At 38.3% G+C, this 22,183-nt stretch overlaps 1 protein-coding gene across 8 annotated transcripts in view; it reads right to left on the bottom strand.

Moving 5' to 3' along the window:
- The window catches only part of LOC141389216 (cubilin), a 689,676-nt gene that overhangs the window by 11,104 nt on the left and 656,389 nt on the right, over nucleotides 1-22,183 (bottom strand). For all 8 annotated transcript variants that reach the window (XM_073960431.1, XM_073960432.1, XM_073960434.1 and 5 more), the window contains one exon: nucleotides 16,561-16,738. In XM_073960431.1, coding sequence (XP_073816532.1) covers nucleotides 16,561-16,738 — 178 coding nt within the window. The remainder of the gene's footprint in view (nucleotides 1-16,560; nucleotides 16,739-22,183) is intronic.

Genomic DNA, 22,183 nt, shown 5'->3' with positions numbered 1-22,183 from the left:
TACAAACTACGAAATGCTACGAAATTTGCTCCTATATTCCCAAAAACTACCAAACTATACATGTGTTGAATAAATGGTAACGATGTGTCATCCGAAAAAAATGTTGATCACGATTTGGCAATGAATTAATTTTGAATCAAATATCTGATCTGAAAGATTATATCCCAGCAAAAAAAATCCTTATTAAATAATGGGGTTTTATAGTACTTTTTGGAAATCGTAACTACTTACAAAACCCCACCCCCGACTGAATTACTAGTTATTTTCTGACCACCAGAATAACTAAAAAAACGTTTTCATACCCTCCACCATAAAATTGAGCTCGGACCAACTGTGGAAGTTGGTTCCTATCATTTTGAGGTAGTAAAAGACTTCGTCTACCTCGGCACCTCCGTAAACACAACAAACGACAACTGTTGTGAAATAAAAAGAAGAATTGTATTGGCCAACAGTTGCTACTTTGGTTTATGTAAGCAGTTTAAAAACAAAGCCACATCTCGTCAAACAAAAATAACGCTCTACAAAACATTGATACTACCCGAAGCCTGGGTACTTGCGCAAGCAGACATGGCAGCACTTGATGTGTTTGAGAGAAAAATTCCTCGAAAGATCTACGGACCAATTTGCGTTGACGGTGAATATCGACGTCGCATGAACCACGAGCTATATCTGCTATACAAACAAGTGGCGCGGTATTCCAGAAAGCGAAGCACTAAACAGAGAGAGTTGGAGAACTTTTCTTAGTTCGGTTCGGTGGAACAAATGTTCTGTAATGGGCCAGCTAAGTAAGTAGAATAACTAGTTATTCTTTGGCCACTAGAAGTTGAAAAATAAGCTAAAGCAAGTAAAAAAGGTTTAGTTCGGCCGCGCCGAACTTTTTATAACCTTCAGCATAAAATAGTGTTAATTAAAATGGAATAAATAGTTTCCTTTCACAATTTTAGGTTAAAACATTTTCGACCATGGAGGAGATGTTTGATGACCACAGAACCTCAAATGTCAAATTACAGCTAGTTCGGTTCAAAATTGTTGCTAAAATTCTCAAAATACCGAAACTCGGGACGTACCGTTATATGGGGTGTATACCAAAACATGGACCTATGTTGACTGTTTTTGGTGGAGAAATTTTGTGACCACTGAGAACCTCAAATGTAAAATTACAGCTAGGTCGGTTAGAAATTATAGCAAAATTCTCAAAATAACGAAACTCGGGAGGTACCGTTATATGGGGGCTATACCAAAACGTGAACCTATGTTGACAATTTTTGGAGGAGATGTTTTGTGTCCACTGGGAACCTTAAATATTAAATTACAGGTAGTTTAGTCAACAAATGTAGCTAAAATCTTAAAAATATCGAAAATCAGGAGGTACCGTTATATGGGGGTTATTCCAAAACCTGGACATATGTACATATGTTTAAAATGTTTAGTAAAGTAGTAGGTGACGTAAGGGATGGAAGATACCAAGGAACGGTCCTGACGGGCTTTAACATGGCAAAGCCCAGGATTTATCTTGGTCCCTCTTTCATCTCAAGTGAACACTGACCTCCCCGTGGTGTCACCTGGGGAACTGCCTTTAACACTTGTTAAAGGTAGTGAGCTAACATGTGCGACGCGTTCACCCATAAGACCGTTAAAAACTTGGGTTTGGGCGTCGGGTTAGTAACCCTCTCCTAGAAAAAACAGTCAACTATGAAAAAACGAAAGAAAAGAAAAACAAACCCCTCTAAAGTTGACGAACCCCGCAAACGTTTTAAGGACCATGATCTGCGAATCTGCACCTGGAATGTTCGCACTCTTTATAGAGAAAGTGCAGTTTACGCATTGACAGATGTATTTGAAAGACTTCTCTCATATCAATGAGTGCACCCCGATTCATATTAGTTAAATGATATGGGACCTACTGTTTATCGCCGAGTCCGAACGGCGTGTCTAACACACCACTTGTAGAGAAGTTGTACAAGGCTGAAATACTCAGAAAATGTCGCCAACATTACTGAGGGGTATTTTGCCACCGTTGTAAAGTGTTTGATGTTGACTGGCCGGGGAATCGAATCCAGCGTGCAAGGCGGGTGTGCATACCATTGCACCACGGTGGCACCCTGTCCCGCCTGGGATGTTTGTGGAATAATTATATTATATTTGATGTACTTGAAAAGTACAAGGCCGACATTACTGCCATACAGGTAATACGATGGAACGGGAAATGCGTCACAACAACACCTAAAGATGACGCACTGTATTATAGCTGTCATGACACAAAGCATGAGTTTGGTTGGAGATTTGTAGTTGGTCGAAGGTTAAAACATCTGGTCCCCAGCTTCACCCCAGTGAATGAAAGATTTGCAACAATTCGAATAAAGTCAAAATTCTTCAACATCAGCTTTATATGCGCTCATGATCCTACTGAAGACAAGGACGAACAGACCAAAGATATATTCTACGAGCGCTCAGAAGAAACATATGACCGTTGCCCTGCCCATGACATTAAAATTATTCTAGGCTATTTTATTGCCAAAATTGAAAAGGAGAATATCTTTGGCCCAACAGTCGGGAAATTCAGACTCCACAGTGGAACGTCTGATGATATGGTATGAGGTTGATAGACTTCGCAAAAAACGTGGTAGTTAGCAGCACCAGATTTAAGCATCTCGACGTTCATAAAGGCTGCATCTAGATCAGAAAACAAAAAATCAAATTGATCACGTTGTAATAGATGGAAGACATTCATCGAGCGTGTTGGATATACGTTCGTTCCGAGGAGCAAACATACATTCGGATCACCACCTTGTTGCAGCAAAGGTACGCACCCAGTTAAACGTTGTAAATAAAGTACGAACAGATACAACACGAAAGTTAGACATCGGTAAGCTGCAATCACCCCGATAACATATCAGCAAAATTGCAAAGTATTGCCCACTCCATGCAAATAGCCGAAAAACCCATACTTGGATACCAGAGACCTCCACCAAGGAATCCATGGTATGATCAGGAGTGTCGTGTTGTCACCGAAGAGAACAAGGCGGCATATATGGCTACCCTACAATTAGTTAGCAACGCGTATCCCACGAGAGAGGTATAGGGAGAAAAGGATAGAGGAGAAACTTCTTTTCAGCAGAAAAAAGAGAGAAATAGAAAAACGGGGGTGTGAAAAAAAACGAGATTTACAGGAGCCATAATGAATTTCGAAAGTTCTACCAAAGAGTGAAACATCAAACTGATGGTTTTGGTACAGGCACATTCTCCTGTGGTAACTGATACAGATAGTGTATCATGGAAAGAGCATTTTTCTAAAATGTTGGTATCCAATAGTAGCGAAGACGACGAAGATACCACAGATCCAAACCCAAAAGATGGTATTGAATGTAAAGGTAAAGACAGCAATAAACCGGCTGAAGAATACAAAGGCATCAGTAGTGCGATTCTCTAACTCATTTTTTGAGTTACCGACAATTGTCGGTAAAATTAAAATGCTTATATTTTCGGTAATTACCGATGTTTTTCGGTAACTTAGCGACGAATAAAAATCAGTCGCAAAGTTCTACCGATAGCAGGAGTGTTGTCAACTTTTATTTGATCTTTTCATTCGTAATTTTGCGTTTTAATTTTACCGATTTTTGTCGGTAACTCAAAAAATGTGTTAGAGAATCGCACTACAGGAGCCAATGGCTTACCAGCCGCGCTGTTCAAAACCGCAGGCGACACGCTGATAAAGTGTATACATCAGCTACTTAGCACCATTTGGCAGGAGTAACGAGTACCCGACGATTGAACTTGAGCATGCTTTGCCCTGTCTACAAGAAACGAGATAAGACTATATGATCTAACTACAGGGGTATAAGTCTGCTCCCTAATGCTTGTAAGGTAGTGTCAGGGATATTGTGCGAAATAATTGGGTCATACCAATGCGGTTTTAGACCTGGAAAATCCACCATTGATCAAATATTTACCCTGCGGCAAATCCTGCGGAAGACCCAAGAGATGCAGGTTGACACCTACCACCACCTTTTTGTCGACATCGACAGCCCCCTACGTTCAAAGGTATTCCAAGCCATGTCTGAATTTGGTATCCCCGCAAAGCTGATTTGGCTTTGTAATATTACTTTAACTGACACTCGATCCTCAATTAAAATAGGAAAGAACCTCTCCGAACAGTTTTGTACCAAAACGAGACAACGAGACAGCCTTTCGTGTGACGTATTCAACATTCTGCTGGAAAAGGTATACGAGATGCAGATGTCAAAAGAAATGACAAAATTTACGCCAATGGCCACATGTTAGTTGAAAGTGTGCCTTTAAGAAGGTCGAAGGAGAATCTGCTAAGGTCTGCCGGTAAACGGCGAGAAGACCAAGTTGATGGTGTCGGACCAACAGTGTAAGTTGGTTCCTATAATTTTGAGGTAGTAAAAGACTTCGTATACCTCGGCACCTCCATAAACACAATTAACAGCATCAGTTTAGAAATAAGAAGAAGAATTGTATTGATCAACAGATGCTACTTTGACTTAAGTAAGGAGTTTTGGCCACAAAGCCACATCACGTCAAACAGTAACAACGATTTACAAAACACTGATACTAACTGTGCTAATGTATGGTTCAGAAGCCTGTATATTTGCACAAGGCAAGTGCTTGGTTTGTTTGGGAGAAAAATTCTTTGAAAGATCCATGGGCCAATCTGCGTTGACGGTGAATGTAGACGTCGTATGAACCACGAGCTGTATTTGCAATACAACGACATCAGTAGAGTTAAACGTATCGATGTACAACGATTACGTTGGCTAGGACATGTGATAAGAATGAGCGATGATGAACCCGCTGAAAAGGCGTATAAAAACGGGCCACATGTCGGTACACGCAGAGTAGGCAGGCCAACTGGACTAAACAAGTGGAAGAAGATATGAAAAGACGCGGTATTCCAAAAAGCAACAAACAGAGATGATTGGAAATCTTTTCTTAGTTCGACTTATAGGACAAATGTTCTGTAATAGGTCAACAAGTAAGTAAGTTTTGGATGTTATGACCGCAAAGTTTTTGGAGTCGGCGAAATCCGAAAAATTTGTTTGGCAACGAAAAACATTAAAAACTTTTTCTGTAATTACACGTCAAATTTATTGCTTCATTTTCATCCCATTTTTTTTTAGAATAAATATTTTGGGGCGTAAATGTATAATTTGGAGCCTTTTTGTATTGTGGCATTTGCGGCGATATTGTATTTTGAAAATGCACCCTAAATTCAAACATGCATTTTGGCCTAAATGGGGTATAAACGCAATATTTTCTTGGACCAAATTTTCTATTTGGGGGCGTTTTTGTATTGGAGTTATTTTTCAAATTAAAAAAAACAACCCACGACAAACCAGTGTACTTTTGGCTCAATACGCGAGGGATATTGCAGTCGCCTGAATTTTTATAGAACAAGGATCGATGGCACCATGCAAAACATCTGCCCAGCATGCGGCATGGATTCGCACAGCACACTTCACCTTTTCAACTACCCTGCCAAAGCTACTCATCTAACTCCAGAGGAACTTTGGTTACATCCCATCGAAGCAGCCGCCTTCCTGGAAGTGGAGATAGACCCAGAGTCAGATTGCTCAGAAGAACGAACACACAAACATACAATAATAAACACTGTTACAACAACAACGAATTACTGAACAAATGTATCGAGTTCCCGGTTTTTCTCGGACATTTCCATGTTATATCCAATAAGCTAATTTCAAAGACTTACTACATCCCAAAAAATTATTTATTTAACGTCAGGTTATCTAAAGCAAACTTCCCATTCAAAGGAGCAAAAAGATCAGATATTTGAGTAAAGATTTTTTTTAATTTCAATAAAGTGTCAATTCTCTATATTAAAATTTCAATTGGAAATGCTCTGTCTCATATTTCGTTTGGTTTTTTTTTACAAAATGATTTCTGTTTTATAGATTTGTGTTGAAAAATGTGAGAAATGTGTGTTTCGGTTTCTTTATACAAATTATTTAAAGAATAAAATTAAAACATAGAAATATATAAACAAATAAATTAAATTAAGGCAAACAATTATAGATATAAAATATAATTAAAAAAAACAAAGAATTAAAATAATTAATAAATAAAATATATATTTAAAAAATAGTATTTGATTTGGATTTGAGACTCACGTGTTTAACATTATTTTGGATTTGATCGAATTTTGTATATGAATGGTAGTAGTAGTAGTAGTTGGTTGGTTGTGGTTGTAGTGGAAGGAGTAGTACATTAAGTAGTAGTAGTAGTGGTGGTGGTGGTTGCAGATTGAAATGAATTCTAAATTATTTCAGCGAATTTAAGTGGTGGGGGCGGGTTTGTTTTTGAAATTAATTTAGCAATAATATTTATTTTTTTTTTGGAAAATATTATTATTATTTGCCTTCGAAATGCGATTTATGTGGTAATTGTTAAGTAATTATTAGCCATATTGCTAAATTAATTATAGACAAGAGTATTGAATGTCTTAAACTTGTTCCGTCACCTGTGTGTTGTGGGTGTGGTTTGGGGTTTGGAGGTTGTTTTTTTGGTTTAGTTTTGCAGTGGAAAGTTGGGTGGTTACAGTGAAGTGTTGAAAAGAAAAAAAAAGCAGCAGCAGAAGAAGTAGAGAAGAACAAGAAAGTAGAAGAATATACATTTTTTGTTCAATGATTTGTTTTTAATGATTGTTTGGTTGTTTTTTTTATTTATTTAATGTTAAAGAGATTTAAAGAGAGAGAGTTGAGTAAGTAAAGGGTATGGCAATGTTATGGCGTTTATTGGCAAATGGCAAACAGGTGAACGACGATAGTCCCGTTTGTAAAGGAAAGTACAAGAAGAAAATGAAAAGAAAACATAAATAAAATAATGAGTTTTAAATATTTCTTGTAATGATTTTCAGTTGCTATGTTATGGAACTGAGTTGATCTAACAACTTTTTTAACTAATCTCCCAGGAAGAATGATGCCTATCTGTTTAACAATAAGCATACAAAAAAACTTTATGTTTAAGCATGGTTGAGTATTTTATGCTACCAAATTCAAAATATTCGAATTTTAAATTAATTAATAAATTTTCGACAAGGAGATAAATTTTAAAAATAATTATATCTAATATATTCTCAACAACTTTTTTTGTGTGTTAATATTGAAAATGTTGACATTAATTTCGCATTAATAAAGCGTTGTAATAGATACCACAAAGACAAGCTGCAGAGAAAAACGTGGCCTTTTGGGCGGCTTTAAATTTTACGACATTTCGGATCCACATTTCGGGAAGTCCTGTTGTAGTCAGGACCACAATAACATCACGCTATAAAAATTTCAACATGTATGAGGGAGGGACCTTAAATTTTACGACATTTCGGATCCACATATAGGAAAATCCTGCAGTCGGGATCACAATAAGCTATAAAAATTTCAACACTTTCCGAGAAGTGATTTTAAATTTCTGGAATCATCACAAAACTGTTGAACATTCTGGATGAGGTTCCTGTAGTTATGGGCCGACAAAGTCACCCTTAGAACATGATTTAAGTTCGGAGTCACTCCGTTATGTCAGGAAGTATGGTCTTGCCCGCATGGAAAGTTTTATCGTTATAATAAGGAACACAGGGACTACCTTCGGTGAAAATTTGAAAACAATATTCGAACAGCCCTTTAACTGCATTTAGTGAAACGCTTTAGTGAACTTATAGCTTTGGCATTCCATCATAGGCAATAACCAGCAAGTTACAGCGCTGACCGAGCAAATTGATAGGTGCACTTTTTGCACGGCGAACGAAGAAGACGCTCCTTCGAGCCTCAGAACGCCAGACCTCACCATTGCTGCACCCGGTCGGATAAATTATGTCATTTCCTTTGACTCAGGCAATCCATCATATTCAATGTCCAGAAGGTTTTAGCGCTGACCGAGCAATTTGTAAACTGCACTTTTTGCACAGTGAATGAAGACGCTACTACGAGGGGTTAAATCATCTGAAGAGTTGCAACATTGGAGCCGGTATAGGTGAATTGTGGGCAACGGTTAAGTCACTCTCGAACCCTGGAAGAAGGGATGATAGGACCTCATTCACGTTTGGCGACGTTACGTTGACTGACCCGAAGAGGTGCGCAAGTTATTTCAATCGACAGTTTGTCGAGCACCCCGAGAGTGACTGGGCAAAGAGAGGAGTATTACGTCGCATCAGATCTCTTCCTGCCGAGGAGGAACCACCACAGTTTACAATGGATGATGCTGTCAATGCCATCAGGAACGCTAAATCATCCAAAGCGTTGGGCGTTGGAATCTACATGGTAATGCTGAAGCATCTGGATGAGCCGAGAATGGAATATCTCACTAAAGTTCTCAACTTCTAGCTAGCCACCCTCATTGTTCACGAAGTCTGGAAAATTGGCAGGCTGGTCCCACCACGGAAGCCCGGCAAGGATGCCAGCAAAAGTGAATCGTACAGGCCGATTTCGCTTTTGTCGCCCCTAGCAAAGACCCTTGAGGCCCTAGTCCTCCCCAGTATCAGAGATAGCTATCAAGTTGCCGATCATCAGCATGGATTCCGTAAGCAGCACAGCACGACAACTGCGCTGCACGTCATTGCCACACATATTTGTCAAGGACTCAGCCAGAGACCGCCGTGTGATAGAACAGTAATGGTGGCGCTTGACTTATCAAAAGCCTTTGATACAGTCAGGCACTCCACGCTGTTGGAGGACATTGAGCAGACAACCCTCCGGCCAAGCTTGAAACGTTGGATAGTCAATTATATGCGTGGACGCCAGTCGTACGTGCAATTCAGGAACAAGAAGTCCAAACCTCGTAGAGTGAAACAGGGAGTTCCCCAAGGTGGGGTGATATCTCCGGAACTGTTTAACCTCTACCTCTCCTGTATTCCGCCCCCTCCAGACGGCATCGAGATCGTAACGTATGCGGATGATTGCACGATCCTGGCGTCGGGTACCTATCCTGATGACATTTGTGAGAGACTGAGCTCCTATTTTCCGCCGCAAAATCAACAGCCACTCTGTTCACCACATGGACAGCGCAGTTTGGAAGAGAATTGAATGTCGTGGTCAACGGTAGTAGAATTCCGACCACAAACTGCCCCAAAATTTTAGACATTACGACACTACTTTCACGTCGTGCGCGCACGCCACAGCTATCTGCGACCCTCAAGTCCCTAGCCGGTAGCACTTGGGGTGCAGATAAAGAAACCTTGTTGACCACATATAACGCGATAAGTTGGTCTGTGGTAAGCTATGCGGCGCTTGTTTAGTCCCCGGGATTATGTGATACGAATTGGAAAAAGCTTCAAACCTGCCAGAATGCCGCCCTGAGAACAGCAACAGGGTGCCTCCTCACCATCTACATGAGGAGGCAAATATTCTTCCAGTAAAGCAACACAATGAGATGATTCCGTTGCAGTACTTGCTTGTGTGTTACCGTGAGAGCCATCCCAATCACCATCTGCTGGCTAGGCCCGACACATTCAGGCATATCAGGGAGGATATTCATGCTATAGAGAGGGAGGTCTAACAATATAGGACAGAACCCCTAGATCAACAGGCATATCAAGCAGGTTTAAATAGTATTCACACGGATGCAGTTGCTAAGGCCATAAGCAAATATATTGTGAATAAAGTCCTCGTAATACATCCCCCATCTATCGCAGCTGAGGAGCGTCAGCTGCTACGTCAAACTAGAGTAGTTTTGGATCAACTACGCTCGGGATATTGCAGTCGCCTAATTTCTTATTGGGCGGAAATCGATCGCGCCGTCCAAGACATCTGCCCAGTATGCGGCATGGGCCCGCACGACACAAAACACCTTTTCAACTGCCCAAAACACCTTTTCAACCTACTCATCTAATTCCAGTGGATCTGTGGTTACATCCCATCGAAGCAGCCACTATCCTGGAACTGGAGATAGACCCAGAGCCAGATTGAACAGAAGAACGAATATACACACATAATAATAAACACTGTTACAGCAGCAACAACAACAACCATTAGTATAGGATTGAGCAAATTATATGCAATGGTAAAATCACTTTCGAATACGGGAAGGAAGGATAATAGAACGGCAGTAACGTTCAACCGCGTGACGGTAACATATTCAACGAGGTACCCGTGTTATTTTATTGGACAGTTTATGGAGCAAAACGAGAGTGATATGGTAAAGAGAAGTGTGCTACGCCCAATTTACGATAAACGATATTAAAAATATCATCCGAAACGCGAAATCATGCAAAGCGTTCGGCCCACAAGGAATATCAATGGTAAGGGATGTACCCGGACTTGAATATTTGAAAAGTGTCCTTTGTCGTTAGCCGTCTAAATTGTAGTAGAAGACTGGAAAGTTGCCAGGGTTGCCCGCTACTGAAGCCAACAAAGATGCCAGCAGAGACGATTCGTAGAAGCCGATTTCCCTACTGTCGCTAGTAGAGAAAATTCAAGTTACTCTACTCCTTCCAATGATGAGAAACTGTTTCCCATTTGCCCAACATAAGCATGGATTCCAGAAAATGCACATTACCACAATAGCATTACAAGTCATATTCACACTTATAAGTTGACGACTGGACAAGACCAGACCATGCGACCAAACGGTCATGGTTGCTCTTGACCTGTCGAAGGACTTTTACTATACCAGTCAAGGTGTTCGGGACTATCAGGTCAGGTCCTATCGTCGATTATATATGTGATAAGTTAAAGGTCTACATAGCTGACTTAATGCATTTTGACAGGTTTGAATCTTTTTCCAATTCGTATCACATAATCCCGGGGACAAAACAAGAGCCGCATAGTTTACCACAGATCGACCTATCGCGTTATATGTGGTCAACAAGGTTTCTTTATCTGCGCCCCAAGTGCTGCCGGTTAGGGACTTGAGGACCTTGTTCCTGCTTTTCAGTTTGTCGCAGATAGCTGTGGCGTGCGCGCACGATTTAATAGTAGTGTCGAATTTTGGGGCAGTTTGTGGTCGGAATTCTGCTACCGTCGACCACGACATTCAATTCTCTTCCAAACTGCGCTGTCCATGTGGTGAACACGGAGTGGCTGTAGATTTTGTGGCGGAAATCTGCATATTCCTCGCGTGGAAAAAGGTGGTAAGATTGGTAAAATAGGAGTTCAGTCTCTCACAGATGTCATCAGGGAAGGTACCTGACGCCTGCAATCATCCGCATATGTTACGATCTCGATGCCGTCTGGAGGGGGCGGAATACATGAGAGGTAGAGGTTAAACAGTTCCGGAGATATCACCTCACCTTGGGGAACTCCCTGTTTCACTCTATGGGGTTTGGACTTCTTGTTCCTGAATTCCACATGCGACTGTCGTCCACACATATAGTTGACTATCAAACGTTTCAAGCTTGACCGGACGGTTGTCTGCTCAATGTCAAAGGCTTTTGATAAGTCCAGCGCCACCATCACTGTTCTATCACACGGCGGTCTCTGGTTGAGTTCTTGACAAATGCTGCTTCAGCATTACCATGGAAATTCCATCAGGGCCCAAGACTTTGGATGATTTAGCGCTCCTGATGACATTCGCAACATCATCCATTGTAAACTGTGGTGGTTAATCCTCGGCAGGAAGAGGTTTAGTGCGACGTAATACTTTCCTCTTCGGCCTGTCACTCTCAGGGTGCTCCACAAACTGTCGATTGAAAAAGCTTGGGCACCTTCTCGGGCCAGTCAACGTAACGTCGCCAAACGTGACTGAGGTCCTATCTTCCATCCTTCCAGGGTTCGAAAGTGACTTAATCGTTGCCCACAATTGACTTATACCGGCTCCAATGTTGCAACTCTTCAGATGATTTAACCACTTGTTCCGCTTATGTTCGCCGACCAGCCTGTTAACTTCTAGTATCAGCTCCCTGACTCTGGGGTCATTGGGGTTGGCTCGACGAAGCTCATCACGTTCATTTGCTAATGCCGTCGCCTCTGCTGGGAAGTTTGGTCTTACTTCGGGTATTCGACCAGCAGGGATATGGCAGCAGTGATGATGTCTCGGAATGTCCTTTCCGCTACCCGAACATCAGAAGGATTGGGCAATTCTCTAAAGCGGGAATTGGCGAACTCTCTGAAACTCGACCAATCAGCTTTCTTATGATTAACGAATGTGCGGCGTTCAGAGGTGATGAAATCGTGTGGTCTGGAGACAATTATGGGGAGATGGTCTGATCCAAGGGAAATGACGGGTTGCCAGATGACGTCATTTGTTTGACCAGGTGACACGATGGTTATGTCTGGCGAACTGAACCTCTAACCTCTAATTCTGGTAGGGGCGTCCTCAGACGCTTATGACCTTCCAAAGGCGGCCTAATGTCAGGCTGAGATACAGCTATTTCTCGGCGGGATGTAAACGTTCAACAACTCTATCTCGGCAGTTCCACACCTGACTTCTACCCCCATACATTCCACGTACGGGTCATTAGAGACATGCTCAAACGAGATAGGTCTGTATTGAACACACTGGCAAGAAATTGGAAAGCTAATTCCCCACCTCCACTTCTGGTGTGATCCTTCCTTAACACGTTGTAACCATCACAACGTTGCAAGGTACAGTTGTTGTTGAGCTTTGTTTCTTGCACCGCCGCGACCTTGATGTTCTTCCGACTCATGAAATCTACTATTTCCTCGATATTACATCGGAGTCCATTGCAATTAAATTGCAAAAAGTATGCATTTTCTGGGATTGGGACAACAACGGCTGGTGTTAAATGCTGCGTGTGCGGGTGCTGTCGAGGGGATTGCGGGGGAGTTTCGTAATCTGACGACGACTCACTGGGGACTGTATTCACGTAGCATGCAGCAACATAGTCCCTGTCGTAGTCCCTCACGTGGACAAGTCCAGAGCAACCTAATAGATGCACCCACTCCTGACATCTATTGCATCTCACCGAAGGTTGGTTATGGGTGAAGATGCGGATGTGACAAACTGAGCACAAATATATTGGTCCGGGGTTTTCCTCCGTCCCCGCACGGATCAAAAGAATTCGGAGCAGGCATTCCGAGATATGCTGCCCCCAACACAGAAAAACGAAACAAATACAATGACATGTGCACTGTGGTGGCAGCCGCTGGCCGGAACACTGATGTTGTGTGGTTCCGGGTCAATCCGGTACGAAAGAACCCGCAGCCGTGGGATTGTCTCAAGTTTCTCAAGTTGGTGGCCTGCAGTACTTGCGGTGCACACAAAAAACCTTATTGGCCTTCTATAAAGCAATAGACCGATCTATGATGGTAGGCTGTGGCCAGTATGATATGCACATACAAGGTGGCGCAAAAGTAATCTTCCTATCAGAAAATGCTATAATTTTTGCGATTGGCCCCTAATGTCAGTTCTGTTTTGTCATTTGTGTAGTAAACACATGTAAAATACATGTTAATAAACAATGTTACGCTACACTGCTCCAGAACGCGGGATATTGGTGATTATTTATTTGGCCAATAATCGGTCGGTGACTTTGGCACAACGTGAATTTCGTCGCAGACGTTTAGCCGCTCGCCTCGAAGAGACTGGCACAATACGTGATGCTGCCATGCATGGCAGACCCCGGAGTATCCGTTCTGCAGAGAATATTGCTGCTGTAGCCGAGGATGTCATGGAAGCGCCGTCGACATAGGCCAGACGACGTGCCACACAAATGGGTATCAGTTGACGGTCTTTACAGCGAATTTTGGTACAAGATTTGAAGATGTTTCCGTACAAAGTCCAGACGGTGCATCAGCTGTTAGATGCTGACCGCCAATCGCGTCTAACATACGATCAAACCATCCTTAATCACCACCAACAGGAAGATGAGCTTTTCATCAAAAATAATCCTGAGTGATGAGGCGCTCCAGACTTATTTTGTGGGGCTTTTAGAAGTCGCCGGTTTATGTCAACAAGCCTCAGACTCTTTCAGCTCTTAAAGACAATATCAGACAAGAATGTGATGACCTATCGCCGGAAGTTTTGGCCAAAGTGATGTAAAATGCTATAAAAAGGGCTCAAATGACAATAAAATGTGGCGGCGGCCATTTATCTGATATCATATTCTCGACGTGATGTAAAAAAATTAAAAGACCAAATAAAAATAATCCTCAAGAAAAATCAAAGTTTTTAATTTTTTTTTAAATTACAGCCAAAAAACTTCGGAAGATTACTTTTGCGCCACCTTGTTTTAGCGTTACGCAGTAGAAGAATATTCAAACCTGCCAGAAAGCCGACCACCGGACTGCATGCCTGCTCATGACACTAGTCGACCATCTTGAAAAAGATGACGTCGTTGCAGTACCTTCTTTGGTGTTACCGCACTGAATATTCCCGCCAATGAACAGGCTACCCCAACCCAGACACTTCTGCGCAGATCTTAATGATCTGGAGGTAGAAGTCCAAAGGTATAATCAAGAACCTCTAGATCCGCGAATACCAATCAGATTGAGGCATTCACACCACCGTTTTAAAAGCGTTTACGGTCCCTTTTACAACAATCTTCTGAATAAAATTTCCAATATATTCGAGACGAGTCCTCAAAGTCCACTTTTGCCAAATTTTGTGTTGTATTAACCCGAAGGATGGGACACATATTAGTCCATATTCCAACCTGATACGTGACTGGATGAAATAATACGTGCAATGTTCGGACCAATCAGAAACTCCCTGCGAGTGTTACTTTGCGGATTTGCCATTATATCAAAAAATATGGACTTGCCCCAGAACAATTTGACCATCGTAAAGAGATTTGCAAGGCCAACCTGCTGAAAAAATTTCAAAACGATCCGAGATCTTCACTTTTTCCGAATTTTATGTGGGAGTTACCTGAAGGAGTGGACCGATTTAGTCAATATTCCAACCTGATCTACATCTAGAAGGAATAATACAATGTACAACATTTGGAACACAACATTTTATAGAAAATTTTTGAAATTTTGTGGCGCATGTACCCGAAGGATTGGATCGATACAGCTTATCTTGGTACTTAAACTAAGTCTGGGCAAAATATTACGAAGTGTACATACGGACATGGCTAAATCGACTTCAAATTGTCAGAAAGGATTTTCCTCCAAACATACTTGGGGTTTAAAAAAAGGCATTTCGACAGGGCAGTGTATAAATAGTTACTTTAAAGTGTCCATATTTTGCTCTCAGGAAGTATAGTTTTGCCCATGAAAAAATTAGATCATTGCAATCGAAAAAAATTTTATAAAAACTAAAATTATATAAATTAAAACAAAAAAAATCAAAAGTCATAAATATGAAGTTGAGAGCAAATCGGTTACTTCCTTGGAGATTTTTGTGGTTAACCAGCCAGATAGGCAGAAAGACTGTATAAATTGATAAGTGTCTATATCACAGCACAATTACCCAGGTAGTGCCATCGTAAAATTTTCAATATGTTTTGTCAAAACTTTCTTAATGTCGTTGGGGAAATTACAACAAAAATATTTTTTTATAAAGGATTTGACTTTTCATATCCGAACAGCTGGTGTGATACCACTACCTGGGTAATTGTGCCATGGTCTATATATGGGAATGCTTTATTAAATTTCAAATTTTTTATTTAAAATTTAACTACATAAAATTAGAACTCTTTTCCTATACTTTCTCAAAACTGTGTTCCGACAAACCTATAAAACAAAAATCAACTTGTATTTGAAATGGATTTTGTTTGTGCAACAACTAAAACAAACTTTGTGAAATAAACACACACACAAACAAATAAAGTTGTTGCAGATAAAGTGAACAACTCCAAATTATTCGAACTAAAAACAAATTTCATGCATTTTACAATTAATTAAACAAAATGAAAACAACTGCAACAGCCACAAGTTTTTTGACACATTAACTAATAAAAAAACCTACACAAATACTTCTAAACAGACGAGGTGATGAGAATGGTGATGTGCTCGAGGTTACAGTTTTGGCAATACAATTAAAACAATATTTTAAATGCCCATCAAAACTGTAAACCCCATTTTTTTAATTCATATTTTTTACGCTCTAAACACAGTCACACAGTCAAAGACACTTTTCTAATGGTGAATTGGTGAAGACGATTTAGTTGATAATGATTTGGATTAGTTTTGCTTTTTAAAATTTAGTTAAATGCTTTGTTTTTAGTTTAGTTCATAGATTAAAGTTAGTTTGAATAAGTTTTAAAAATTATTAAATTAGTTATTAAAGATTAGTTTAAGTTTGGAAAAAGTGTATCGTCGGGTTCAAGTTTCATATATAATATGGAAATTGCTAATGAATTCATAAAAATGAAAAGTAAATGAAAATAATGTGAACGGAAAAAGAACTAAAAGAAAATTATGAAAATAGAAAAAATGAGAATTTTTTTATAATGAAACTTAAAAGCTAAATGATAATTATAATTGTGGGAAATTTCTAATAAATAAAATTCCAGGGATTTTTTTCTATTAGAAATCAGAAGCACTGGATGCTTCTTCTTTTTTTTTCTCCTTTGTTTCTGGGAGAACCAAAGAAGTTTTTAAGAAATATTCAACTTAAGTTTAAAATCAAATTAAACTAAAGAAAAAAGTAAAAAAATGAACTGAACCGTTCGACTCACTCACGACTCACAGTGCATTTCGTCACTATTATCGTTGGGACCACAGTTCTTGACACCATCACAACGCAATTTATCCGATATACAATAGCCCACTTCACATTGAAAGTGGTAAGTGGCCTCACACAGTAATCCGATAGATGGTGGTCCTGGTCCCGAATCTTGTATTTCAGTCCATACAATGCGGAAGCCCTAAAAGAAGAAAAAGAAAGAAGGTTAGAGATGCCCAAGACCCACATAAAAATATAGTAATTTTTTATTGTTTCAAAAAATGTTTAAAAAATCCACAGCTATTGCCCATTATGGTTACTTGAAAAAAAATCTTGAAAAAATCAACAACTATTGTCCTATAGTTACTTGAAAAACATTTTTAAAATAACCACACATATTGTACAATTTAGTTGCTTAAAAAATCAGGCCTAATGTTCATTTTGGTTGGTTAAAAAAATCTTTAAAAATACACACCAATTGTTTACTTTGGTATGTTAAAAAAAAACAAATCTTTAAAAAATCCACGCCTATTGTTCACTTTGCTTGGTTGAAAAAATCTTTTAAAAATCCACGCCTATTGTTCACTTTGCTTGGTTGAAAAAATCTTTTAAAAATCCACGCCTATTGTTCACTTTGCTTGGTTGAAAAAATCTTTTAAAACTCCACGCCTATTGTTCACTTTGCTTGGTTGAAAAAATCTTTTAAAAATCCACGCCTATTGTTCACTTTGGTTGGTTGAAAAAATCTTTTAAAAATCAACGCCTATTGTTCACTTTGGTTGGTTGAAAAAATCTTTAAAAAATCCACGCCTATTGTTCACTTTGCTTGGTTGAAAAAAATCTTTAAAAAATCCACGCCTATTGTTCACTTTGGTTGGTTGAAAAAAATCTTTTAAAAATCCACGCCTATTGTTCACTTTGGTTGGTTGAAAAACAATCTTTAAAAAATCCACGCCTATTGTTCACTTTGGTTTGTTGAAAAAATCTTTTAAAAATCCACGCCTATTGTTCACTTTGGTTGGTTGGAAAAACTTTAAAAAATCCACGCCTATTGTTCACTTTGGTTGGTTGAAAAAATCTTTAAAAAATCCACGCCTATTGTTCACTTTGGTTGGTTGAAAAAATCTTTAAAAAATCCACGCCTATTGTTCACTTTGGTTGGTTGAAAAAATCTTTAAAAAATCCACGCCTATTGTTCACTTTGGTTGGTTGAAAAAATCTTTAAAAAATCCACGCCTATTGTTCACTTTGGTTGGTTGAAAAAATCTTTAAAAAATCCACGCCTATTGTTCACTTTGGTTGGTTGAAAAAATCTTTAAAAAATCCACGCCTATTGTTCACTTTGGTTGGTTGAAAAAATCTTTAAAAAATCCACGCCTATTGTTCACTTTGGTTGGTTGAAAAAATCTTTAAAAAATCCACGCCTATTGTTCACTTTGGTTGGTTGAAAAAATCTTTAAAAAATCCACGCCTATTGTTCACTTTGGTTGGTTGAAAAAATCCACGCCTATTGTTCACTTTGGTTGGTTGAAAAAATCTTTAAAAAATCCACGCCTATTGTTCACTTTGGTTGGTTGAAAAGATCTTTAAAAAATCCACGCCTATTGTTCACTTTGGTTGGTTGAAAAAATCTTTAAAAAATCCACGCCTATTGTTCACTTTGGTTGGTTGAAAAAATCTTTAAAAAATCCACGCCTATTGTTCACTTTGGTTGGTTGAAAAAATCTTTAAAAAATCCACGCCTATTGTTCACTTTGGTTGGTTGAAAAAATCTTTAAAAAATCCACGCCTATTGTTCACTTTGGTTGGTTGAAAAAATCTTTAAAAAATCCACGCCTATTGTTCACTTTGGTTGGTTGAAAAAATCTTTAAAAAATCCACGCCTATTGTTCACTTTGGTTGGTTGAAAAAATCTTTAAAAAATCCACGCCTATTGTTCACTTTGGTTGGTTGAAAAAATCTTTTAAAAATCCACGCCTATTGTTAACTGTGGTTGGTTGAAAAAATCTTTTAAAAATCCACGCCTATTGTTCACTTTGGTTGGTTGAAAAAATCTTTTAAAAATCCACGCCTATTGTTCACTTTGCTTGGTTGAAAAAATCTTTTAAAAATCCACGCCTATTGTTCACTTTGGTTTGTTGAAAAAATCTTTTAAAAATCCACGCCTATTGTTCACTTTGGTTGGTTGGAAAAACTTTAAAAAATCCACGCCTATTGTTCACTTTGGTTGGTTGAAAAAATCTTTAAAAAATCCACGCCTATTGTTCACTTTGGTTGGTTGAAAAAATCTTTAAAAAATCCACGCCTATTGTTCACTTTGGTTGGTTGAAAAAATCTTTAAAAAATCCACGCCTATTGTTCACTTTGGTTGGTTGAAAAAATCTTTAAAAAATCCACGCCTATTGTTCACTTTGGTTGGTTGAAAAAATCTTTAAAAAATCCACGCCTATTGTTCACTTTGGTTGGTTGAAAAAATCTTTAAAAAATCCACGCCTATTGTTCACTTTGGTTGGTTGAAAAAATCTTTAAAAAATCCACGCCTATTGTTCACTTTGGTTGGTTGAAAAAATCTTTAAAAAATCCACGCCTATTGTTCACTTTGGTTGGTTGAAAAAATCTTTAAAAAATCCACGCCTATTGTTCACTTTGGTTGGTTAAAAAAATCTTTAAAAAATCCACGCCTATTGTTCACTTTGGTTGGTTGAAAAAATCTTTAAAAAATCCACGCCTATTGTTCACTTTGGTTGGTTGAAAAAATCTTTAAAAAATCCACGCCTATTGTTCACTTTGGTTGGTTGAAAAAATCTTTAAAAAATCCACGCCTATTGTTCACTTTGGTTGGTTGAAAAAATCTTTAAAAAATCCACGCCTATTGTTCACTTTGGTTGGTTGAAAAAATCTTTAAAAAATCCACGCCTATTGTTCACTTTGGTTGGTTGAAAAAATCTTTAAAAAATCCACGCCTATTGTTCACTTTGGTTGGTTGAAAAAATCTTTTAAAAATCCACGCCTATTGTTCACTTTGGTTGGTTGAAAAAATCTTTTAAAAATCCACGCCTATTGTTCACTTTGCTTGGTTGAAAAAATCTTTTAAAAATCCACGCCTATTGTTCACTTTGGTTTGTTGAAAAAATCTTTTAAAAATCCACGCCTATTGTTCACTTTGGTTGGTTGAAAAAATCTTTAAAAAATCCACGCCTATTGTTCACTTTGGTTGGTTGAAAAAATCTTTAAAAAATCCACGCCTATTGTTCACTTTGGTTGGTTGAAAAAATCTTTAAAAAATCCACGCCTATTGTTCACTTTGGTTGGTTGAAAAAATCTTTAAAAAATCCACGCCTATTGTTCACTTTGGTTGGTTGAAAAAATCTTTAAAAAATCCACGCCTATTGTTCACTTTGGTTGGTTGAAAAAATCTTTAAAAAATCCACGCCTATTGTTCACTTTGGTTGGTTGAAAAAATCTTTAAAAAATCCACGCCTATTGTTCACTTTGGTTGGTTGAAAAAATCTTTAAAAAATCCACGCCTATTGTTCACTTTGGTTGGTTGAAAAAATCTTTAAAAAATCCACGCCTATTGTTCACTTTGGTTGGTTGAAAAAATCTTTAAAAAATCCACGCCTATTGTTCACTTTGGTTGGTTGAAAAAATCTTTAAAAAATCCACGCCTATTGTTCACTTTGGTTGGTTGAAAAAATCTTTAAAAAATCCACGCCTATTGTTCACTTTGGTTGGTTGAAAAAATCTTTAAAAAATCCACGCCTATTGTTCACTTTGGTTGGTTGAAAAAATCTTTAAAAAATCCACGCCTATTGTTCACTTTGGTTGGTTGAAAAAATCTTTAAAAAATCCACGCCTATTGTTCACTTTGGTTGGTTGAAAAAATCTTTAAAAAATCCACGCCTATTGTTCACTTTGGTTGGTTGAAAAAATCTTTAAAAAATCCACGCCTATTGTTCACTTTGGTTGGTTGAAAAAATCTTTAAAAAATCCACGCCTATTGTTCACTTTGGTTGGTTGAAAAAATCTTTAAAAAATCCACGCCTATTGTTCACTTTGGTTGGTTGAAAAAATCTTTAAAAAATCCACGCCTATTGTTCACTTTGGTTGGTTGAAAAAATCTTTAAAAAATCCACGCCTATTGTTCACTTTGGTTGGTTGAAAAAATCTTTAAAAAATCCACGCCTATTGTTCACTTTGGTTGGTTGAAAAAATCTTTAAAAAATCCACGCCTATTGTTCACTTTGGTTGGTTGAAAAAATCTTTAAAAAATCCACGCCTATTGTTCACTTTGGTTGGTTGAAAAAATCTTTAAAAAATCCACGCCTATTGTTCACTTTGGTTGGTTGAAAAAATCTTTAAAAAATCCACGCCTATTGTTCACTTTGGTTGGTTGAAAAAATCTTTAAAAAATCCACGCCTATTGTTCACTTTGGTTGGTTGAAAAAATCTTTAAAAAATCCACGCCTATTGTTCACTTTGGTTGGTTGAAAAAATCTTTAAAAAATCCACGCCTATTGTTCACTTTGGTTGGTTGAAAAAATCTTTAAAAAATCCACGCCTATTGTTCACTTTGGTTGGTTGAAAAAATCTTTAAAAAATCCACGCCTATTGTTCACTTTGGTTGGTTGAAAAAATCTTTAAAAAATCCACGCCTATTGTTCACTTTGGTTGGTTGAAAAAATCTTTAAAAAATCCACGCCTATTGTTCACTTTGGTTGGTTGAAAAAATCTTTAAAAAATCCACGCCTATTGTTCACTTTGGTTGGTTGAAAAATCTTTTAAAAATCCACGCCTATTGTTCACTTTGGTTGGTTGAAAAAATCGTTAAAAAATCCACGCCTATTGTTCAGTTTGGTTGGTTGAAAAAAATCGTTAAAAATTCAACGCATTTTATTCACTTTGCTTGGTTGAAAAAAATCTTTAAAAAATCCACGCCTATTGTTCACTGTGGTTTGTTGAAAAAATCTTTAAAAAATCCACGCCTATTGTTCACTTTGGTTGGTTGAAAAAATCTTTAAAAATCCACACCTATTGTTCACTGTGGTTGGTTGAAAAAATCTTTAAAAAATCCACGCCGATTGTTCACTTTGGTCGGTTGAAAAAATCTTTAAAAAATCCACGCCTATTGTTCACTTTGGTTGGTTGAAAAAATCTTTTAAAAATCCACGCCTATCGTTCACTTTGCTTTATTGAAAAAATCTTTAAAAATTCCACGCCTATTGTTCACTTTGGTTGGTCGAAAATCATTAAAAAAATACACGCCCTTTGTTCATTTTGGTTGCTTTAAAAAATCCACGCCTATTGTTCACTTTGGTTGGTTGAAAAAATCTTTACAAAATTCACGCCTATTGTTCACTTTGGTTGGTTGAAAAAATCGTTAAAAAATCCACGCCTATTGTTCAGTTTGGTTGGTTGAAAAAAATCGTTAAAAATTCAACGCATTTTATTCACTTTGCTTGGTTGAAAAAAATCTTTAAAAAATCCACGCCTATTGTTCACTGTGGTTGGTTGAAAAAATCTTTAAAAAATCCACGCCTATTGTTCACTTTGGTTGGTTGAAAAAATCTTTAAAAATCCACGCCGATTGTTCACTTTGGTCGGTTGAAAAAATCTTTAAAAAATCCACGCCTATTGTTCACTTTGG

This window comes from Musca autumnalis, unplaced genomic scaffold (genome assembly GCF_047663935.1).
Source record: "Musca autumnalis isolate F117 unplaced genomic scaffold, ASM4766393v1 scaffold_1, whole genome shotgun sequence".
Taxonomy (NCBI): Eukaryota; Metazoa; Arthropoda; class Insecta; order Diptera; family Muscidae; genus Musca; species Musca autumnalis.
The sequence above is the reverse complement of the archived record's forward strand: the minus strand, read 5'-3'. Positions and strand labels throughout refer to the sequence as shown.